The sequence below is a fragment of the Rana temporaria genome, chromosome 4 (genome assembly GCF_905171775.1).
Source record: "Rana temporaria chromosome 4, aRanTem1.1, whole genome shotgun sequence".
Lineage (NCBI taxonomy): Eukaryota > Metazoa > Chordata > Amphibia > Anura > Ranidae > Rana > Rana temporaria.
Window position 1 is genome coordinate 349,412,596 of NC_053492.1, and position 24,376 is coordinate 349,436,971.

The window sequence follows — 24,376 nt, forward strand, 5'->3', positions numbered from 1 at the left end:
TGCCTGAAACGCCTGGAGGAATTGACTATTATTGCTCAAGAAAGAACTTCTGCCTTCATCAAAACCTGGGTTTGCTGGCTCTAATTCAAAACATCTGATGACTACAAAGCTATTATGGCTCAGACGTAGACGCAGGTGCTCGGACATCTGAGTGGACCCCGTGCGGTTTGGCTGCAGAAATTGCTACGATTTTGAGCTACAGTTTGGTCCATCCCTTCCCCTTTCCTGTGCCGAAGGGGGGAGTGACTGAGACTTATTCCCTTTTTTGACTTCTCTTCCCCACCCTTATTTTTCTGTTTTGTCTTTGCAGAAAATCCTGTGTATGGACCCTGACTGGCTGTGTGGCTACCTGGCATCCTGGCATCTGGTGCAGTGAACCTTAACATCAAGTAACAAAAATATCGAAGATTGTGCGTTTTTCCTGACCCCATGAGATACTTTCATAGGTTGGGCCTGGGCCCTGTGTAAGTCCTGGTGTTCGCTTTACTTCAAGTTTGAAACCTATATTCTATTAGAAAGATCACCACCATAAGAGTTTTATTGGTCTGTTGGATATATGTCACTACATTGTCTTTCATATGTATCTGTTTTACAATGCTTTTGTAATGTAACCATTTTCTTTTCTCAATTAAATTTTTATTATGGGGAGAAAAAAAGAGACATGACACTGAAAATAGCAAGAATGAACAACTGTAATTTCGTGTTTATGGGTACATCTAATATTTTAAGATTAAATATTTTACTTTCTTCAATAAGGAAATATGATTTTTCACCTGCACTTGCTTGCTGGGATTCTGGCCTATTTACTGATCCTATTTGAAGCTCGTTCTTTGTGGATATTTGGTAGGTCAATCTTTACCACAAAAAAAAAACATTACGTATAAATTTACACAATGCATAGCTACACTACTTCTTCATCAGTAAAGTGTACAAGAGTTGTGATACGTTCAAATAAAAAAATAAAAAAATTTAAAATATTTGTTTTATTATTGATGTTTATTATACAGCTTTAATATGTTAAGAAACTCAAACAAGATTTTTTTTTCCATATTCGATTTACAAATTACATTTATGGACAGGGAAACATGTATCCAATTTAATGTACATTAAGGGATGCAATGGTTCTCCAGCAGCTTTGAAACTTGGCAAGAAAAGTTCTAAAGAATTTAAGTGCAGTAATAAGACAAAAGGCAGAGTAAAAAATAAAATCAATATGATTTTCCAGCCAAGATGTACAAAAAGTTAAGAATAAAAAAAAACAAAAGGATGTCTGCTCCACAGGGCAAACAAGAGGTTTTAAAGTCATTGAACAATATTTCCAAAGAACGACAAAACAGTGTGAAAAAAGTCCATAGGAATTTGCCCTACAAGATATTTGCACCAAAATATAACAAAAAAAAGTTCTCATCTCAATAGTTCTGATACAGTATCCAATGTGCTGCATCGTCAAAAAAAGTGTTATAAAATGCTCCCACCTCTAATAAAATGGCAAGTTAATAAAGCGATAGTACAAAATAATAATAACCAGCTCAGTAACATCATTGCTTTTGGCTATTTTGTCCAATAAGTTTATGTAAGATCAGACTATATACTTGGGTGGTTTTGGTCTGTAAATCTGATGCAGAGTAACGTCCGACATTTTATTCCGCTTGCAGATAAAAGAGCTACTGTTGTTTCCCACAAAACTGTCATTAGAGGTTATGTTCCACCTTCATCTCAAGTAACATACACATCTTCCATGCTTCCATACAGTGCAGAGTATATGGGCTGAGAAATTGGAGCCAAAGTCCGTTCTACTCCAGTTCACTGTCGTCTCTATCTGAGTTTATTGCTGTGCAGTAGTTGGGTTTATCTGATGGTATGTAGCCAGGCAGACACACACATTTGTATGAGCCCTCTGTGTTAATACACTTTGCATTCTTGCACAGTGACATCCTGCTGTTCAGCTCATTGCACTCATTGACATCTAAAAAGAGAAAATACCAGGTTACGCTATTAGCTACATAAAGGCTTTTTCTTCTTTTACTCAAAGACTTCATGTTTTTCCTGTCAAATACAAATACATGCCCCTCACATAAATGTTAGATTTCAAAGTAGGTTAAGATGTATGTGGTTCAGTAAAACTGAAATGGCTGTTTTTGTTTGGTAAGGATAGGTCAAAATTGGGTTAGTATTTAATATAAAGTGTTATTTTTATTTTGGGTGCCACTTTAAGACTACCGTTTTTTTTTTCAAAGAACTACTTTGTTCTTAATATATTGTAAATATAAACTATGTTATCTTTCCTATATGGCTTTATTAGGTTCACCCAGGATTTTCCCTGTGCCCACTTCTAGAGGAACACATTTTGAAATTCTTTAATTGCATTCAATTATGGGAGCACTTTTAGGATAAAACAAAAACAAAAACTGTTACATAGGTTGAACTTGATGGACTTGTGTCTTTTTTCAATTTCACCTACTATGTAACTATGCGACATTGCTCCTCAAACCTGTCAGATTGTAGTACTAAAAACATTTCCACAGCCAAAATCTTTTTTTATAAATAGCAATAACTGTTAGCTGTACAGTTAATCAGAAATAAATCTGGAGGAGGAAGAATGCACTCCTCAAAATCCATTATGCTCTTGCTCTTCACTGAGCTTGTGGCATGCATACGGTATCTACACCAGGGGTTGACAAATTTGTTCGGAATCTAGGAGCCAGCTAAAAAAGTTAGGAGCCAGAAAACGCACCCCGTCCCGACGAACTTGCGTGCAGAAGCGAACACATACGTGAGCAGCGCCCGCATATGTAAACGGTGTTCAAACGCAATTTTGAAGCGTGACATGTTGGGTATGAATTTACTCGGCGTAACATTATCTTTCATAATATTAAAAAAATGGGGATAACTTTACTGTTGTCTTATTTTTTAATTAAAAAAAGTGTAATTTTTTCCCAAAAAAGTGCGCTTGTAAGACCGCTGCGCAAATACGGCGTGACAGAAAGTATTGCAACGATCGCCATTTTATTCTCTAGGGTGTTAGGATAAAAAATATATATAATGTTTGGGGGGTTCTAATTAGAGGGAAGAAGATGGCAGTGAAAATAGTGAAAAATGACATTAGAATTGCTGTTTAACTTGTAATGCTTAACTTGTAATACCAACGGCCACCACCAGATGGCGCCAGCTCACCTTCCAAGCCAAGTCGCCAGGACATTATTTCTAGTCGCCATGGCGACCTGGCGCCCGGGATTTGTCGATCCCTGATCTACACAGATATCAGAGGTGCTGCTAACTGGCTGGGCCTTTTGGGGTTTCCAGAAAATGTCTCGTGGAGCAGGAAAAAAGCTATGAATTAAAATTTGCAATCCTGCTTGATTTGATTAAATATTCATCAGCCCCCTAATATATCCAAAGTCTTCTCACATTTCTAATTAGTGACGTTGGTTACTTCTCATAACCGCTTTGTTATAATGTAAGTGATAAAGCCCAAAATGGCATTTGAGGATTGCAACTGATGAGCAGTCCAATGACCATCCTGTTCAATAATTTATGTACATAAGATAAGTTGTAGAACGAGAGAGCTTGTTTTTCAATTGTATTTACATCACTTAATTAAGAACGATCCAATGGATTAGAATTAGGTGATGAATCAAACCTTTTTCCACTTATGTGCCACTTTAACCGCTTGCCGACCAGCCGCTGTAGTTATACGGCGGCAGGTCGGCTTGGCTGCGCGAGATCACATAGCTATACGTCATCTCGCGATTCAGCCAATAGGGGCGCGTGCCCCTGGTCCCGACATGCGTGCCCGGCGTGCGCCTGCGATTGCTCGTTACAGAGCGAGAACCGGGAGCTGTGTGTGTCCTGTCAGGTGGAGAAATGCCTGATCGTCTGTTCATACAATGTATGAACAACGATCAGTCATTTTCCCAAGTCAGTCCCACCCCCCCTTCAGTTACAACACACACAGGGAACATAATTAACCCCTTCCTCGCCCCCTAGCGTTAACCCCTTCCCTGCCAGTGGCATTTTTATAGTAATCAATGCATTTTTATAGCACTGATCGCTATAAAAATGCCAATGGTCCCAAAAATGTGCCAAAGGTGTCCGAAAGTGTCCGCCATAAGGTCGCAGTACCGATAAAAATTGATGATTGCCGCCATTACTAGTAAAAAAAAAAATATTAATAAAAATGCCATAAAACTATGTCCTATTTTGTAGACGCTATAACTTTTGCGCAAACCAATCAATAAACGCTTATTGCGATTTTTTTTACGAAAAATATGTAGAAGAATACGTATGGGCCTAAATTGAGGAAAAAAATAGTTTTTTATATATTTTTGGGGATATTACAGCAAAAAGTAAAAAATATTCAGCAGAGGTGATCAAATACCACCAAAAGAAAGCTCTATTTGTGGGGGAAAAAGGACGCCAATTTTGTTTGGGAGCCACGTCGCAGGACCGCGCAATTGTCAGTTAAAGCGTTGCAGTGCCGAATCGCAAAAAGTGGCCCGGTCATTGACCAGCAATATGGTCCGGGGCTGAAGTGGTTAAGAGAAGACAGGGCTTAGGAAATGACAAGAACATGCATTGAACAAACTCATTGATACAAATATTTTCCAAATAAAGCTTTGCATTATTAAATAAAAAGACATCTTCAGGTTTGTTTAATTTGTGATTTATACTTTGTTGAAACTTTGTGCTATTATGATAGATTTACTCTGACAAGCAGAAGTACCCCGTGAACCCAGCAGTCGCACCTCTTGGGACCACTTACTGCGAGTTAACAGCCTGCAATATAGCTTAAATGTCATCATAATAGAGTGCATGTTTTTCTTACCAACACAGGTCATTTTCATGATATCCAGGTGGTATCCATCGAAGCAATCGCATGTGTATCCTTCTTGTACTCGTACACATCTACCATTCTCACATCCGTTCAAGATGCCACACTCTTCTGCCTGCAGCTCCTCATACTGCCCACCTCCCACACCTGCACAGATAATATATACGTAAAAAACAAACAAATTAAAAATGTGGACAGAACATTGCTGCTAGTTCATGTTTATTGTTAGTAAGCTGTATTCAAGGAATCCTTTATATTTTTATACACATTTTACACTACATACCACCAGAGGGCAGCACCGCTCCACGTTAAAATGTAAATTATACTATCTACAAACTATAGCTGACAAACAGTATATCTTCAAAAGTATAAACAGTATGTATATGCTGCCTCAAAAATAAATAGAAGTTTATATATATATATATATATATATATATATATACACACACACATACACACACACATATATATATATATATATATATACATACACACACACACACACATATATATATGTGTGTGTGTGTTTTCTATAAAATGGTATCTGGTGGCCTAATAAATATTTAATAAAATATAATCATTGTTTTAATTTTCTAAATACAATTTTGTCTGCTTTTTATGTTGAAAATGTAAAAGAAATCTACAATATAATTACATGCAATTAAAGAGAATCATATTACAGTCAGTGCCACCTTATGATTACTGATACATTTATACTTTATATTGCACTCAAAAGCAAAATAGTTGTAAGAAAAGTTATATAGGAGATATTAGGTACAGAACCTAGTCAACTGATATCTATGAAAAAAAGTCATATTATCATCCATAGATCCCTAACAATGCCTGGATATGTTTGAATTGTGGCTTTGAAAATGTTCTAAGACCTGCCCCAATATTTTTTAGCTGCCCCAAATTTTACAAAGTATGGTCAATCCAGGACTGAGAATCTTTAATAAAAAAATAATAATAAATAGTATGACACGTTTGACAAGTCAACAATGGCCCCACGGACACTAATGCTGTACATAGTATAACCTTTATATAAAATGTAAAGACCAAATGCAGCATCCCCCCCTCCAAAAAAACAATTAAGGGTCCATGCACACTGGCTTAAAAAAAAGGCTGCTTCTACAGGAGCTTTACGTTTTTGCCTGTAGATGCAGCTCAATATTATCCTATGTGTCCATATATAATAATTTTATACACCTTTTTTATCAGCATATAACACGCACTTTTTCCCCCTGAAAACAGACGACAAACAGTATCTGCGTTTACCAACAGGGGGCAGGGATCAGGCGGCCCGCCTCTAATGGTCCTGGGACAGCGCTGCCTGCATAGTTTAACATTGATTAAAAAAAATCACTTGCCAGCCCCTTCTCCTACACCGCTCCTCCTGTGTCAGTGTCATTATAAAACAAATGTAAATATCTCAATAGCTCAGTTTTTTTCTGGCTGCTCTCCTCCTCCCACTCCTCCTAGCTTTAGCTTGGAGGAGGAGAGTGGTCACATGACCATCTATGTAAGGTCAGAGAGAGCACTCATGTGACCAGGTCAGTGGAAAAAACTGAGCTATTGAGGTAGATGGAAGCTTAATTTTACAATAGGAGTGACACAGGAGGAGCAGTGTGGAAGGGGCTGACAGTGATTTTTTTCTTAACTGTAGAGCAGGGATAGCGGACCTCCAGCTGTTGCAGAACTACAAGTCCCATGAGGCATAGCAAGACTCTGACAGCCACAAGCATGACACCCAAAGTCAGAGGCATGATGGGAGTTGTAGTTTTGCAACAGCTGGAGGTCCACTAATTGCTTATCCCTGCTGTAGAGAATGCTGTCAGCACTGTCCCAGACAGACTGGGGGTCTCCTGGGAGTGCAGGAGGGGGCTGTGTACTGGATGGGGGAGCTGTATACTGGGAAGGGGGGCTGTGTACTGTGTAGGGGTACTGTATACTGTAAAGGGGACTGTGAAAACATTTTTTCCTTAGACTTCCTTCTTAAAATTGGGGTGCATGTTATACGTCTGTGCGTGTTATATGCCAATAAATATGGTATATATTATTTATTTTTATAATTTGATTTATATTTTTATTTCATCATTTTTCCATATTTCATACAGGAATATTCTCCTTGAGTGTTTCATATGAAACTAAGAAAATTTGATTAATTATTCAAATTGGTTTCACAATTAGTTCCTCCAGTTTTATAAAAGGGAGATTTTAATATATGTGTTATATACTTTTTAGCCACTAGATGTCCTCAATAGGCCCAAGGTACGAGGACTTTTGTATCTATTTCCCATTGACCACCAGAGGGATATCTGAGTATCAATAAATGTTATATAAATAAAATATTGAGAAAATGTATTAAAATTTATGTCAGAAATGGTAAGGGTAATATAGACAGAACCTTTGAATCACCATACTGTTAGACAAGTTTAGTATATCAAATGGCTTTGCTTTTGATGGGATTTGTTTCTTGTATAGGCGGTATAGGAGGCATATAAATGGAAGTGACGGGTCCAGTCACGTGACCCCTGATGATGTCAGACACACACTGACAAAACACATAGGGTTGAATTTGCATACATCACTTCCTGTTTACAGAACGCAGGTGCAGCACAAACTGGCGTTGCTTACTTCCTACTCGATGCTCATTTTATTTGATGTCATGCAAGTGCATATTTTAAATTCTTTGAATAAAAGCACAGATTGATGGATTTTGTTTGTCACTAAGTCACCATTTTTCTATTGATTCAAAGCAAGCCCCTTTTTTAATATTTACAGCAAGCACTTTATTAAATGGCAAGCACTTTGTTGAGGACTTTTTTGGACTTTTATGAATTATTTATGTATCACATGGAGCACTTTTTAAGGACACGTAAAGTGGCATCTGAACAGGCACTTCTGCAACTCAGCTATTTGTTTTGGAATGTTTCATTCATGTCAAAGCGACTACACACTCCTAGGACCATTATTGTGGAAACATATCATTTATATGCTAGACGTAAGTTTCTAGATGTTCTAGATAAGCTCCCCTTCTCATTTCAGTGTGCGGCGGCTGCTGTAGCATCCCACATTTACATTTTACGCATCAAGAGAAAATCTATGCCCATGAGGAACAACAGTTCACATATAAGACAATTTAACACAGATTTTGACGCCCAAGTCATTACAAAGAAGTGCAGTAAAGGCATGTGGGTGAGCTTCCAGATCTAGCAACATATCTCTAGAGTGACATATAAGGATTATTTATCTCAATCAAATCTGTGCTTCATATGATGTGCTCAGGACTCCAGCCACCGCTTAACAATAGTGCACACCTGGCTACCCTGCACTTTCCCCCCGGGTGACAAGCATCACTGTATTTTGCTGTGAGTGCACAATTAAAATGCAGATAGGAATGTCTACCATATTGTAAATTTGCTGCATATGCACTAAAACTACTACGGTGTATAGCTAAGAATCTGTATTATACAGCACAGCGCTTGTATGGATACCTACACAGTGCCCTCTGATTCCTACTGTGTTAAACTGTATCGTAATTGTACTGTCTGCCTTTATGCTGTAAAGCGCTGCGTAAACTGTTGGCACAATATAAATCCTGTATAATAATAATAACTAGGCTATGTCCTATAATTTACAGTACAGGTACATTAGAATTCTTTACCTGTGCATTGTTCTGGATATTTGTATGGACCAATATGATACAAACTACTGTCTTTCCTCCTATGCATCTCTGTGTCTAGTATTCACTTCTACTCTTTCCAATTCTTCTCCTCTTATTGTGCACCTGCACTTAAAGCGGGGGTTCACCCTATAAACCCCCCAAATTTTTTTTTTTTTCTTCTACCATAAAATCAGGCATTGTAGCGCGAGCTACAGTATGCCTGTCCCGATTTTTTTATCCCCGTACTCACCGTGAACTCGTACATCGAAGATACCGACTCCCCTCGGGGAATGGGCGTGCCTATGGAGACGGAGGATGATTGACGGCCGGCTCTGGCGCGTCACGCTTCTCCGGAAATAGCCGAAATAGGCTTGGCTCTTCACGGCGCCTGCGCATAGCCTGTGCGCAGGCGCCGTGAAGAGCCGAGACCTACTCCGGCTGTCTTCGGGGAGAGTGACGTGCCAGGGCCGGCCGTCAATCATCCTCCCTCTCCATAGGCACGCCCATTCCCCGCGGGAGCCGAAATCTATAATGTACGAGTACACAGTGAGTACGGGGGTAAAAAAAATCGGGACAGGCATACTGTAGCTCGCGCTACAATGCCTGTCTCGATGGTAAAATCGTGTCACTGAGGGTGAACCACCGCTTTAAGTTTTCTTCTTGTTAGGACCTGGGCTTGAACCTGGGACCTCGTCTGTGTCTGGCATTGTCTCTTACCACTGAGCTATCTGGGATGCTGGACAGCTCACTGTCTGATCTGATCCATTAGACTACTATGCTTGGTGTCTTGATTGCCTTGAACCTTGAACCCTTTGCTCCTCCCATGAACTTCCTAAAAAAGCCATGTCCCTGCACTTCCTGGTTACCAGGTTGTTGTGCCTTCCCAGCCAGTGCCTTGCGATTTGTCTGCTCTGCTGCCATGTGTACCTGCAACCACCCGTGTTTGACCCTCAGCCTGTTCCTGGACTACTCTTCTGCCTGATCCCTAATTCTGCCGGCAGCCACTCATGATTGACCCCTTGGCTTGTTTACTGACCACTCTGCTGTTTCATCCTTGTCTGCTCATCCGCTACTGTCCCCCGGCTTGCTCACACCCTGGTGGGGCAAACTTGAGGACCGCGACCTGGTACTAGCTTGCAGCTAAATCCATCTCCACCATCAGGAGCTCTGGGGAAAACCAGCTAGTACTTAGACTCCGCACCTCAGGGGAGCCCGTATTATCTGCCAGATGTGACTGCCTGTATGCCTGTCCTGCCACTGCTGTAGCAACTGGCCTTCAAGCCTGACGCCTGATCGTAACACTTCTCTGTAGTAATTTTCTCTTCCTTTATGCTAATTTTTACATTCTCGCTCTCCTTTTTTACATCTTTGCTGTGGTCTTAACGTTCTTCCTAGGGTTGTCCCAATACCGATACTAGTATTGGGACTGATACCAAGCATTTGCGCAAGTACTTGTACTCGCGCAAATGCTGCCGAGGCCCTGTCCGATACTTCTCTATTGACAAGAGAGCGGCGGGGTGGAGAGTGGGGTGAAGAGGGGCGGAGAGCGGGGGGCGGAGAGCGGGGGGCGGAGAGCAGAGCAGTCCTCAGGCGGGTAATAAGCGGCTGTAATAAGTTCTTACTGTCCCCTCTCATGTCGCGCTGTTCCCGGTGGCCCCTCTCCTCTCGTTGTATGCTTGTGACATCATCTGAGATGGACGAGAGGAGAGGAGGGGCCACCTGGGAATAGCGCAACATGATAGAGGATAGTAAGGACTTATTACAGATGTGAGCCGCTTCCTGTGCTACTCTGCATTTAAAGGAAACTAGAAGGAAAGTGTACCCTGCTGTACCCAGTACCCTGCCATGCCTAGTACCCTGATGTGCCCAGTACCCTGCCGTGCCCAGTACCCTGATGTGCCCAGTGCCCTGCCTAGTACCCTGATGTGCCCAGTACCCTGTGCCCTGCCTTGTACCCTGATGTGCCCAGTACCCTGATGTGCCCTGCTGTGCCCAGTACCCTGATGTGCCCCATACCCTGTGCCCAGTACCCTGATGTGCCCAAGTACCCTGATGTGCCCAGTACCCCGCTGTGCCCTGATATGCCCAGTACCCTGTTCCCTGCTGTGCCCAGTACCCTGATGTGCCCAGTACCCTAATGTGCACCATAACCTGTGCCCAGTACCCTGATGTGCCCCATACCCTGTGCCCAGTAACCTGATGTGCACCATACCCTGTGCCCAGTACCCTGATATGCCCTGTGACCTGCCGTGCCCAAGTACCCTGATGAGTACTTGTTTTAGAATAGCCCAGTCAAAGTCCAGGTCTAAATCCAATTGAGAATCTGTGACAAGTAGGGTTGTCCAGATACCGATACTAGTATCGGTATCGTGACAAGTAGGGTTGTCCCGATACCGATACTAGTATCGGTATCGCGACCGATACCGAGCATTTGCGCGAGTACTCGTACTCGCGCAAATGCTGCCGATGCCCTGTCCGATACTTCTCTATTGACAAGAGAGCGGCGGGCGGAGAGAAGAGAGGCGGAGAGAAGAGAGGCGGAGAGTGGGCGGGGCGGAGAGCAGAGCAGTCCTCAGTACCCCGCTGTGCCCAGATGTGACATGCACGATTGCACGGCAGACTTCCTTCCTCACTTGTCAGGATTTACGATCCAATGCTTGTTGCTTGTCTTTCTGCTGGTCGTGGTCACCCTGGAATTTTGCTCCCTCTCTAATGTTTTTGCTATCTGACTGTAAAGGGGCATTCTTCCCACTGACCACCAATGTAAGAGAAATCCTTCCCACTGACCACCAATGTAAGAGACATCCTTCCCACTGACCACCAATGTAAGAGACATTCTTAAATTTGAAAACTGTCACATGACATTAAAAAAAATATCGGTAATCGGTATCCGCGAGTAGATGACAAAAGGTATCGGTAATTGTACTCGCTCCTAAAAAAGTGGTATCGGGACAACCCTATTTCTTCCTCTGTATATGCTTACCAGTCTCTTCTACCTTCTGATTCATCCTCACATGTACCCACTCACTTGTTTTCATTGTATTTGTTCTGCACACCCACGCTATAGTCTCCATTCTCCCCTTGTACAACCAATCTTAAGCCTTTTCTCTCTTCTTCCCTACTGCACGTATTCTCCCATATCTGCGTATCTCCTCTTTTGTGCCCACATACTCTCTATGCTCACACTTTCCTCTACATACAGTATACATTGGGATCCCTGTTAAGCTCATACTCTCGGGAAAGTGGGCTGCAGAGTAGGCAATCTTGCTCTGGGCTCTCTCTGGTTCTTTCTCTCTTCCTCCTACTATGTAGCCTCAGCTCTTCTCCTTCATCACATTTTTAGGTCCTGCTTTATAATGACCACAAGTCAATATGCCAATCCTGCGACTGGCATCAGTTCTGGAGAAGTTACAATGCAGACTTGACTATATACGTTGCCTACAGACAACAACCTATTGGTATCTAAAGCTGTGCTCCTTAATACGGGTCATAGAGCAGCTTCTTCAAACTACAACAAAAATGTCCTATCAAGTAGAGGAGGAATCAGTTTTCAAAGAAATATTAGTAAACCTCTAGGATCACTGCAAGTTCTTTGAGCTTGTAACTTTGCTAAAATTGTCATGTGATCAGGTTGCTTAATGTCGATTTATACTGTTATAAAAATACCTTATTCAGGGGGCGTGGCTTGCGCGCGACCAGGATGGCCGCCTGAGAGATTGCTCCTTCAGACCGCCGGGTTAGACGGCAAAAAGATCACCTTCACAGCGTCTTCCGGAGGAAAAGAAAGTACTGGTATATACATAAAGATGGACTCGCTATCGCAGCGGAAGAGAAAAGAACAGAAACAAAGTAAGAAGCCGGCAAATTTAGCTGAACCTTCCGGAGCTGCGGGGGATGTGTCATGTCATGGCGGAGGTAATGACGCACTTGCTAATCCATCACACTGTAATGATTTGCCTGTCACTGAAACTACCCATCAGACCTCAGATACTACACTAAAGGAATCCCCTAATTCATTTATACTGAGCCCTTCCTCCAAAAGTCCTGCCAAGACGAGGAGAAGAGTTGATGACGCAGTTCAATATCAGATGTCAGACATGACAGGTGTCAATCAATGCGCATTAGGCCCCAATACTGCGTCATCAATTAATAACTACCCTACATCTGGAACACCAGTAATGGACACTACAATGAAAGAAATGCTTATATCGCTGCAATCGTCATTAATGTCAAACTTTTCATCCATGCTACATAATGTTTCTATGGAGGTGAAAAATTTAAATGACAGAGTTTATACTATTGAAAACAGAATGGAGACCCAGTCTGGTACAGTTCATGACATAGTGGAAAATTGCAAAGATAGAATGGAAGAGAATATATGGATTAAAACGAAGCTTGCAGACTTGGAGGACAGATCACGCAGAGAGAACGTAAAATTGAGGGGGGTCTCTGAGTCTGTCATATCATCTGAGCTCCCTAAATTTGCTGACGACCTAATAATGACCTTGCTTCCTGACTTGCCGCAAATTGAACGTATGATTGATAGAATTCATAGAATACCCAAACCCAGACATTTGGATCCATCTATTCCAAGAGACATTCTGATGAAAGTACATTTTTTCACTACCAAAGAAAAAATGCTTACAAAAGCAAGGGTGTTAAAGATACTTCCAGAGCCTTACAAAGATGTTCACATTTACTGTATGCTGACCTCTCACAGCACACTCTATATCTAAGAAGGCAACTTAAAATTGTTACAAAAACTCTTTATGACTACAAGATACAATACAAGTGGAAACACCCAGCAACTTTACTCATAACAAAAGATGAAATGACTACAACAATATCTTCACAACAAGAAGGACTGAGACTACTACATTCATGGGGAATTGTACCAATAATTTCTCCTACAGAACAAAGACACAACGATGGAACAGGAAGATTCAGTAATATAAGAGAAGGATACATTCTACCAATGAGGAACTAAAAGGAACTATACTAAAGAGAAAGATTTACTTTGTTTCTGCCTTATTTTCCTCCTTACATACTCTTAATGTTTTTCTTTGAAACAACTACCAATAACCCGAGATGTCTGCTGAGTTTTTATACCCTCATCAGACAGGAGTTTTCTGAACTTTCCCCTTCACTGAGTCGGATAAGAATATCCGACTGCTATAGGTCCTGTCAGGAGTAATATCTTGATAGTACCTATATCTGTTCTTTTCTTTTTTTTTGATTGTTTAGTGTTTATAGTTTATCTTCTTGGTTTATCTATTTATAGAGGTTTATCTTTTTATTTCCCTATTTATTTATTTGTTTATTTGTTTAATTATTAGTTTTAATCCATTTGTTTTGCTCTTTCATTTCATTTAATTGATTCGATTATTATGTTTTATTTTTAATTAATATAATTTTATCTTATCTATTTAATTTCATTTAATAATTTATTTATATTATATTTATTTATTTATTTTTATCTTATATATATATTATCTATTTATTTATTTTGATCTATATATTTGTTTAATTATTTATTTATTTTATTTATTTATTTATTTATTTATTTATTTATTTTTATTTATTTTCTTTTTCATTTAGTTTCACAACAAATACCCATCCACATTATCTGGGTAAGATTCTTCTTATTTGTTTATAATATTCCTACTATCGATTTTTGATTGACCTTTTATCTACAACAAGTCATCCTTCGTCTGTAAGTATTTATAGTTTGGAATTTATCTAATATCAACATGTCTATAAAATTCTTATCGATAAATACTAATGGCCTAAATCACCCGGCAAAAAGATCCTCATTATGGAAAACTGCGTTAACGGGAGGTTATGATATTGTTTGTGCTCAAGAGACTAATTTTACTCCAAACGAAGTAGCATGTACACATCATAACTTCCCTAACATTTTTAGAGCAGATTATAAATGTAAACAAAGAGGTGTATTAGTGGCAATTAGAGATACAGTGACATTTAATATACTACACTCAGTTGCTGACCCTAATGGCAGATTTATTATAATTGTTTGTACATTAAACAACAAAACATACACTATTATAAACATATATGCACCTAATACTAAACAAATACAATTCTTTAAGAACATTTTAAAGAAATCTAAAGATATACAACAGGGACAACTCTTGATCTGTGGAGATTTCAACATGGTTCCAGACACATTTATAGACTCATCTTCAGGTGCTAAAAGATTTGTTTCCCCTCTCTCGAAATTTTTATCAGATAATGGATTGTATGACATATGGAGATGCTACCATGCGTCGGAGAAAGATTACACCTTTCACTCACCTCGTCATAATACATACTCACGCATAGACTTATTTATATCTGATAAATGGCTTCTCCAAAACGTATCTGAATCCCACATACATAGCGTTACATGGTCTGATCACGCTCCTATTAGCATCACAGTCAAGGATTCTAATTGCCAGAAGGGAGCGTATATATGGCGAGTAAATAATTTTCTCTTGCAACAACAAGAAAATATTGATCTTATCCAACAAAAAATTAAAGAGTTTTTCTTGGATAATGAGGGATCTGTATCAGACCCGACAATATTGTGGAATGCACACAAATCATTTATTAGAGGAGTTTTCATCCAGCTAGGTTCAAAAGCCAAGAAAAAAAGAAATGAAAAATTTGTAGAGATAACTGAAAAATTGAAATGTCTCGATACATTAAATAAAAGTAATCCTTCCCGATTGCTTCAAATGGATATTTTTAAATTGAGACATGAACTACGCTCGATGCTCTTAGACTCCTATGATAGCAAACTTAGGAGACTAAAAGCGAATTCGTATGCAACCAATAACAAAGCTGGCAAAATATTAGCCAATAGGATTAAAGGATACAGAACTAAAACTCTGATTCCCTACCTATATGATCCCGCCACTAGAACTAAAATAGTGCACCCTCAGAAGATCGCTGACGAATTTGGACTATTCTATGACAAACTTTATAATCTTAAAAGAGATAGCAATACACATCAACCTTCTGTCGATGACATCAATACATTTCTTTCCAAAATAAATTTGCCTTCGCTCTCAGACAGTGACCTACAATTACTTAATGCTCCCTTTAGTGACTCGGAACTAATTAGAACTATCGATTCACTTCCTGGAGCAAAAGCTCCTGGCCCAGATGGCTTCACTAATGAATATATTAAATTGAATAAAAAATTACTAGCACCTCACATGACAAAGATTTACAATTATTCAGCCTCTATTTCAAAATTTCCACAGGAAATGCTATCTGCAACAATTTTGACTCTTCCCAAACCCGGTAAAGATCTAACCTCACCTTCGAATTTTCGTCCTATCTCTTTGCTCAACGTTGACGTAAAGATATTTGCTAAAACAATATCGAATAGACTCATGACTTTGATCCCTAAATTGGTGCATTTTGATCAAACTGGGTTCACTAAAGGCCGACAAGCTTCTGATGCGACCAGAAGATTGATAAACGTCATTCATAATATCAATTTAACAGGAACGCCTTCTCTGCTTCTATCTTTAGATGCAGAGAAGGCATTCGATAGAATCAATTGGACCTATTTATCCCTGACTCTCAGAAAATTTGGATTTAAGGGTTTTATCCTAAATTCAATTTTAGCTTTGTACTCCTCTCCAAATGCAAAAGTCCTAGCTTCTAATTTTCTATCAAATAGTTTTTCTATATCTAACGGGACTAGACAGGGTTGCCCCTTATCCCCACTACTGTTCAATCTCTTAATGGAACCTTTGGCAGAAAATGTGAGGTCTAACCCAAATATTTCGGGAGTGACTATAGGTGATCATACACACAAAATTAGTCTATTCGCTGATGACGTGATACTAATGTTAACTTATCCATCTACATCCCTAACAGAAGTACAAAAATTATTATCCTCTTTCAGCAAAATTTCATTTTACAAAGTAAACACATCCAAATCTTCAATACTAGATATGAATATAGACGCTGTAAATAGTGCTGTGTTACAGCATACCTTCCCATATACTTGGGCGGATTCTGAAATTCCATATCTAGGTATTCAATTGTCTAGAAATACGAAAACATTATTTACAAAAAATCATTTACCACTGAAAAAGAAGTTACAATCAGATCTAGCTGAATTAGGAAAACGTGAACTGTCGTGGTGGGGAAGATTGTCAGCCTTTAAACTGATTCATTTGCCTCAAGTGTTATACCTGTTTAGATGTATTCCCATCCCTATATCGGCTAGTTTTCTCAAATCCCTACAATCAATTCTTTCTAAATTCGTGTGGCAAGGAAAAAAATCTAGATGCGCACATCACAAGCTTATAAAACACAGACTTTACGGAGGAGTGGGTTATGTGGATTTCCAGGATTATTATCACAGTTCTATTTTGACCCAGCTTACAGAATGGTTTCAGTCCTCTCCGTCGACATCATGGGGACTGATTGAGTCCTCATACTGTCTACAAAGACCTACTAAAAATTGGCTCTTTGGTGCACAAATAGGCTTGAAAATCCCCTCACATCTTCCACCTACTATGAAAATTTCCATATCAACATGGTTGAAATTCTTGAAAGGTACAGGTAACTCCTTTCCAAGAATTTTAATAAATGTTCCCTTAAAGATCCTGGAATTAGTTACGTCTATAGGAAACCTTGATGTTTGGCACTCTCATGGAATTGAAAAAGTTCAGGATCTATTCGTTCAAAATGAGATTAAATCTTTTGATGACATTGAATCTGAATTTAACCTACCCAAATCACACCATACTCAATATAAAAAGATTCATCGGTGTTTAAAAAACTTTGATTCTAAATATATGCACATCTATACACAAGCTTGGTTGTTCTTCACCTCCAAAGTAAAGCTAGATAAGGGAATTTCATTTTTCTATAATATTCTTCAAGAGAAAAAAATATTTACTAAATCAGCTTCACATATACAATGGGAAAGTGAGCTAGGCCTTTCTTATACGTGTGACCAATGGAAATCGGCTTGTGTTGTGAATCATTCTGTTTCCAGATGTGCTTCCTTATGGGAACTAACGGTTAAAATTAACTTAAGATGGTACTACACACCTAGTGTTTTATCTAAGTTTGGTACACAACATTCTGATAAATGTTGGAGAGCATGTGGAAAAAGGGGAGATCTACTTCACATTCTCTGGGATTGCCCCAAACTGAAGGAATATTGGAAAAATATATTCTATATAATGACAAGTATGGCTAATGTATATATAACACCTAATCCTGCACTGGCGTTATTATCCTTGGGAATTGATGATATTCAGGTCGCCAAGAGAAGTTCGATAGCTCACTTACTTCTTGCTGCCAGGTTGTCAATCACCAGGAGGTGGAAAGATCCTTGTCCCCCATCGGTGATTGAAGCCATCGAAGTTACAAATCTCCATATGACATACGAACGACTATGGGCTTTGTCCCAAAATAATTTACGAAAATTTGAAACTTCATGGATCCCATGGAAAACATGGATCAATCGAAATGTTAATTTTCAGACTGCAGTTTAATCTCTGAAATTATCTGGTTCAATGTTTTCTTTTCTTTCTTTTCTTCTCCTTAAATTACTAGTGATATATGAGATACATATAAATACATACTTTCTATAGTTATATGAAATATTAAATTTCAACGTACTTTAGTATGACTAAATTATTTTGAATCTAGTATATGGAAATATTGTTTTGTTATACTTTCATTGGACACTCTATTAAAAATGGCAAATAGATTTTGAATATTTATACTATACTGTACCTGCATTGTAGACTTCAAGGCATATGTAACTCTATGAAATATTGATGGATATTTACACGTTTGTTATGTTTGTATAAGATGTGAGATATACCAATAAAAACGATTGAAACAAAAAATACCTTATTCAGGTTATTAATAACATGTAAAGATTATGTCCATTAAGATGTCCCTTACATACATGGCCTATTATCTCTTGGCTTACATAATTATGCTACTCCCACTAACTTTGAGGGTTCATCCACATGGACATTTATTACAAGTCAACCCATGGACACAGGTAAATGATAGTGCCAATTTACATTATAGTTTAACCAGACAAGTTACCTTTAAGCCTGAAACAGGTGTATGCCCCCTGAAAAATTACTATGTTTTCTATATAATAACTATTAGCTTTCAATAGGCAACAGTGCATCCAGTACTAATTATGAATAGGGGACAGGGCCACAAATATATGAGTGGGCAGTTGTTCAAATGACATTCAGCAGAAAGCCAATTTGGCACTCTTTCTGTGGACAAAAGTAATTTTTTTAAACTTGCTAGTTACATTGTAGAAATTTAATAAGGTACCTACATTATACAATTTAGGCTTGCTTGAAATGAGAAATACAGTATCCTCTTCAATTTTCTTTAATTTGCAAGAGGTATGGTGATGACATGTCTGGCTTTTTTTATTGCTGTTACTTTACAACATTTATGTAGGTCAGCGCAGTGTCTAAGTGGTTAGCACTTCCACCTAGCAGCACTACGGTTGTTGGTTCAAATCCCAACCATGGCATGACCTGCCTGGCTATTGCATGTTCTCCCTGTGCTTGCATGGGTTTCCTCCCACACTCCAAAGACATGCTGGTAGGTTAATTGGCTACTGTATAACCTGGCCCTAGTATGTGTATGCATGAATCTGAGCTAGAGACCTTAGATTGTAAGCCTCTTGAGGTCAGGGACTGATGTGAATGTACAAAATAAATTGTCAGTGCTATATAAATGCCAGTAAAATAAAATAATTAACCACTTTGACCTCCAGGAAGATTTACCCCCCTTCATTGTCAGGCCTTTTTTTTCAATGCAGCACTGCGTTACTTTAACTGACAATTGCGACGTTGTACCCAAATTAAAAGTATGTCCTTTTTTCCCCCACAAAAAAAAGTTTTCTTTATGGTGGTATTTGATCACCACTGCGTCTTGATTTTTTTTTCCGAAATTGTTGGTCTTTTTTTGTTTATAGCGCAAAAAAATAAAAATAAATATATATATATATATATATATATATATATATATATATATATTTTTTTTTTTACTATAAAACGTGTCCAATTTTTTTTTTTTATAAAATCTAACTTCTTCGTAAATTTAAGGCAATATATATTCTGCTACATGTTTTTGGTAAAAAATCTAAAATAAGAGTATATTGCTTGGTTTACGCGAACGTTATAGCATCTAAAAAATATATATAGTTCGTATTTAGTATTTGCAGGAACCAGTGACATTAATAGAGTGATCAGTGTTAAAAATATGCACTGTCACTGTACTAATGGCTGGGAAGGGGTAAACATCTAGGACGGTCAAAAGGTTACTTGTGTGCCTAACACCATGTGCTGCTTTCACTAGGGGATGGGATGGAGTCTAGTCCCTGTTTTGCAGAGACACAGAATGCATCCCTTTCCTCCCCTGTCAGAATTGAGATATGCCTTGCTTGCATCTCAGTTCTCTGTGTATTGCAGACGATCGGCAAATTGGTATGTATTTACGTATGGAATACAACACCTGAATGAGAACTGTTCACTTCACTTCATCCACTCACTTGGCACTACTACTTTTCTTTTAACTTTAGATTTAATAGAATATGGTATATTAAATCAATTTACAGACACTAATGGCACAGGAATGCAGCCAGTCTGTAATCAGCAAGTAGTGATCAAAACATTACAATATGTTAACCGAACATGAACAATCAGACCTCACAGGCTATGCTATGCCCCTGCTCTTTTACTTACGTTCCTGCAGGTTGAAAGGGTCTGGCTGTGGCTGTGGGATATAGTGGTCTGAAAAGTGAAGGGCATCTTCCCCATAAGGTTGTCTGAACCTTGGCACACGAAGGTTACATAACTGTGCATAATCATCTGCATATGAAAAGATAAACAAAGTTAAAATATTAATCCAGATAGTAGGAACACGCAGTTCAAGATCTCTTAATGAAAATCCAGTTGCCTAGAACGAAGCATCACTTTGTAATAAAAGGGTGGGTGGAGAGTCAGAGCTGACATTTTTGGCAGCAAGATCTCACCACTATGCTATATCTTAAATGTACTGCAAGATGACACCAGCACCAAACATGGAAACTAAAAAACTTAGAACCTGTTGCAAATTTCTTTTGATAGACCTACATTTCACAAATTCAAATTTACTGACTATGGGGCAGATCCACAGAGATCTGCACCAGCGCAGCGTATCTGAGATACGCTACGCCGCCGTAACTTACCCGACTTTGGTTCGAATCCATAAAGATTTTGCGTCGTAAGTTACGGCGGCGTAGTCTATCTCTCGCGGCGTAACGGTGCGTAATTCAAATCGGCGAGTAGGGGCGTGTTTCATTTAAATGAAGCGCGTCCCCGCGCCGAACGAACTGCGCATGTGCCGTCCCTAAATTTCCCGCCATGCATTGCGCTAAATGACGTCGCAAGGACGTAATTTTTTTTGACATGGCCGTTAATTACGTCCATCCCGATTCACGGACGACTTACGCAAACGAAAAAAAAAAAATCAAATTATACGCGGGAACGACAGCCATACTTAACATTGAGTACGCCACAGAATAGCAGCTTTAACTATACGCCGAAAAAAGGCGACTATAGACGACGTAAAAAAATGCGACGGCCGCTCGTACGTTCGTGGATCGTCAGAAATAGCTAATTTGCATACTCAACGTGGAAAACGACGGGAACGCCACCCAGCGGACGCCAAAGTATTGCATCGAAGATCCGAAGACGTACGCCTGTCGGATCTAACCCAGATGCCGTCGTATCTTGTTTTGAGGATTCCACAAAGAAGTCGCGGCATGCAGGACTTTTGGTGCACTTTCAGAAAATGCGGCAAAAACTTGCAATCTAATAGAAGTCAACGGGACCATAGCTAAACGCGCACATAAACTGCGCATACACCCGCGCTGCGCCACTGTAAAGCCAGACTTAGAGAGGTAACACCTGCCACTTAATTATTCAATAATAATCAAGCAAGTCTGGTTATTTTCAATTCACAGCCACTAAATATCTCATGTCTTGGATGACTAAAAACCTTCATACACAAACGCAAGTAACATCTGGAGAAATCAACCACTACTTTTGTGTTACACAAAGTAAGCATCTTTTTCTTGCAGGATTTACACTTTGCTCCTAAACATGCCACAAAATATTCTTTATGTATACATGCCTTACTCAGTAAAATTTGGAGTGACTCACTTCTCAGCAAACAGAGAAGATGGTAATTATGACATTAACCACTAACCACAAAAGTACGATATACATTTTTTGGTTGCCAGAGGTCAGATTGAACTGTCAAGGTCAAAGTGACAGAATTTCTGCTTTGCTCTTTTTAATGAACCACACAGCTATAGTATATAATACAATATTACGTTTCAAATTATGTAACCCCTTTCTTATGTATACTGCTGCTTTGTATTATTTGTCTTATAGATTGGCTCTCCTGAGGAAGCGGTACAGCACCGCAAAACTAGAAGAGATCCTGACCAATCTATAATCTGTAAATCACAGATTCTCCTTGGGGGACCCCTGAGTATCTGTTTTTTATCTTTTGAAATGTTATCTGTATAATTCTGTTTTATTTGTAATAAACCTTTTTATACCACAATGCATATTGTTTTCTATCAGTACCGAGATAGTCCATTTACCAATCGGGCAAGTTTGCTACAGGGTTAGCTTCAGCAACTATTCCCTTGCCCCCACCCCCTCCTGTTCTTCTATACTGCTGCTTTGAACTATTCTCAGACAAGACCAGACTATGGAACAGTCTAGCTCCTTGCAAAGAAATAAATGTGATGTGCACAATATGGTAATCACTGACAACCAATCAGATTTCTGTTTAACCTCCCTGGCGGTATGATTCTTTCATAAAAAACATGCTGAAAGCGGTACCATTATTTGCAAGGAAATTTGGCGTTTTATATTGTAGGTCTGTAATTTTTAGAAATAACTCACTTAAATCTGACCAAACAAGATTCTAATAGGCATCCCGTGTATTACATTTTTTTAAAAACAAAATTATAAATTATAATATAATAAATAATTATAAATAATTATAACAAATAATAATATAATTATAATAAAAATTATTCAATAATGTAATCAAATTAAAATCACTGAAATTTGCTCAGTTGCAGAATTGTTGCTGTCATTATTTTTTTTTTTTTTTATGACGAATTTCCCCACAAATCGCTATCGCACAATTCTGCAAGTGATTATAATTTATTATCGCTGTTTTTTAGCTGATCTAAAACTATTTTTGACATAAAGGGACACTTTTGGTTGCTATGGACAATCTACAGTTTGCAGGGAGAAAAAAAGGTTTTTATTATATAAAATGACATGCAGGACACTGGGCAGACCACTAGGGACAGGGGGGGTGTGTTTTTTTTACATACAGTACTGTAATCTATAAGATTACAGTATACTGTATGTAATGTGTTTGTTTACGTTTTTGAATTTGGCGCCGTTCTCCGTCCCCGTGCGTCGTAACGTCGCAGGGAACGGAGATCGGCGTCACACGGAGGCACTATGTGAATCGAGCGAGGTCCCGCTCGCTCACACAGCGCGGTGGCATCGCTGGATCCAGGGACAAGGTAAGTAAAAAGTGCCTGTGGATTCAGCGAGGCGAGCCCGAGACTGACTCGGAGTTACCGATAGTAGCAGGAAAATCTAACCCCGAGTCAGTCTCGGGAAGACCGCCAGGGAGGTTAATATAGTGACATCAAGGCAAAATTTGAGGGTAGATAGTACTCTGTGCATCTTTGTTGCCACATGTGCTGTTGGCCGTGGAAACTGTGAAATTTATTAACATCTACAGTTGAAAGCAGGTAGGTGGCCTCGGAGTGGGGGAAACAGTTTAGTTACACAAGTGTTACTTTTTTAGGTGTTTTGTACAATTGTTCTACTATGATAAAAGTAACAAAAATATTGTGGCTGGTTTGTAAAAACTAGATTAAAGGAGTCGCTTTTTTGTTGCGACAGCTGTGATCTTGGTGGTTTTAGAGCTGCCCGATAACTTGTATTGGACTAAAAATGCATCTGATAGGCCCCTGCTTTCTCCATAAAGAGGGTCAGTCACGTTCATTATGCTAGAACATACAGGACTTGTTAGTTTAAAAAATGTAATTAACTAAAAAAAAAAATGCAAGCATGTGTCAGGTACATGCAAAAAAGAATAATTGCACCACACATGTTACATATCACTGCAAACATTGGAGTGACAGCAATTATTCTAGAGCCATCAATTTACTGTCAACTCTAAATTTATGGCTTTTATATGTTTGCCTATTGACAACTTAGGGTGCTCTTTTTTTTTTTAGCATGCACAATATTAAGCCTTAGAAAATCATTGGTATCTATTTAGACAACACAACCTCATCCTTTTATATTTTACCAAAAATGGATATTGTCTTTGTGAGCAATAACATTCATTAAGTAATATGACAGTGGGGAAGGTGACAAGAAGGTTACATCACAGGAAGAAACAGTGTCATCTGCTAACCACCTTGGATGGTATCTTTTTTTAAGATTAAGTCATTCTTCTACACATCAAAACATTAGTGAAATTAGATTTTGGAAGGAGAGAAGAGCGATTGCTTTTCCTAGCTGCTATAAATACAATTCTTGTAGATATTAGATGACAGACCCACAATATGTCCCTTTTTTTTTGGCCAGATCAAGCGACAATCTAATGTCTATTGAGTCGCCTGTAAGCATTTATTGTGGATGAAGTGATTGTTTAGATTCTGTTTCATATAAGTTGATGTTGGAATTGTTTGTACACTTCTCCTGCCCACCTCCATTGGCTTAACAGAAGTATTTTTACAACAAAGGCAGGCACTCTGAGGTGAT

The 24,376-nt window shown here is 38.9% G+C and overlaps 1 protein-coding gene across 4 annotated transcripts in view; it reads right to left on the reverse strand.

Moving 5' to 3' along the window:
• Positions 1–964: 964 nt before the first annotated feature.
• The window catches only part of LTBP1 (latent transforming growth factor beta binding protein 1), a 447,138-nt gene continuing 423,726 nt past the window's right edge, over positions 965–24,376 (reverse strand). For all 4 annotated transcript variants that reach the window (XM_040350808.1, XM_040350809.1, XM_040350810.1 and 1 more), the window contains 3 exons: positions 20,261–20,386; positions 4,826–4,978; positions 965–1,966 (listed from right to left, as the gene is read on the reverse strand). In XM_040350808.1, the coding sequence (XP_040206742.1) occupies positions 1,794–1,966; positions 4,826–4,978; positions 20,261–20,386 (452 nt within the window). In that variant the 3' untranslated portion in view covers positions 965–1,793. The remainder of the gene's footprint in view (positions 1,967–4,825; positions 4,979–20,260; positions 20,387–24,376) is intronic.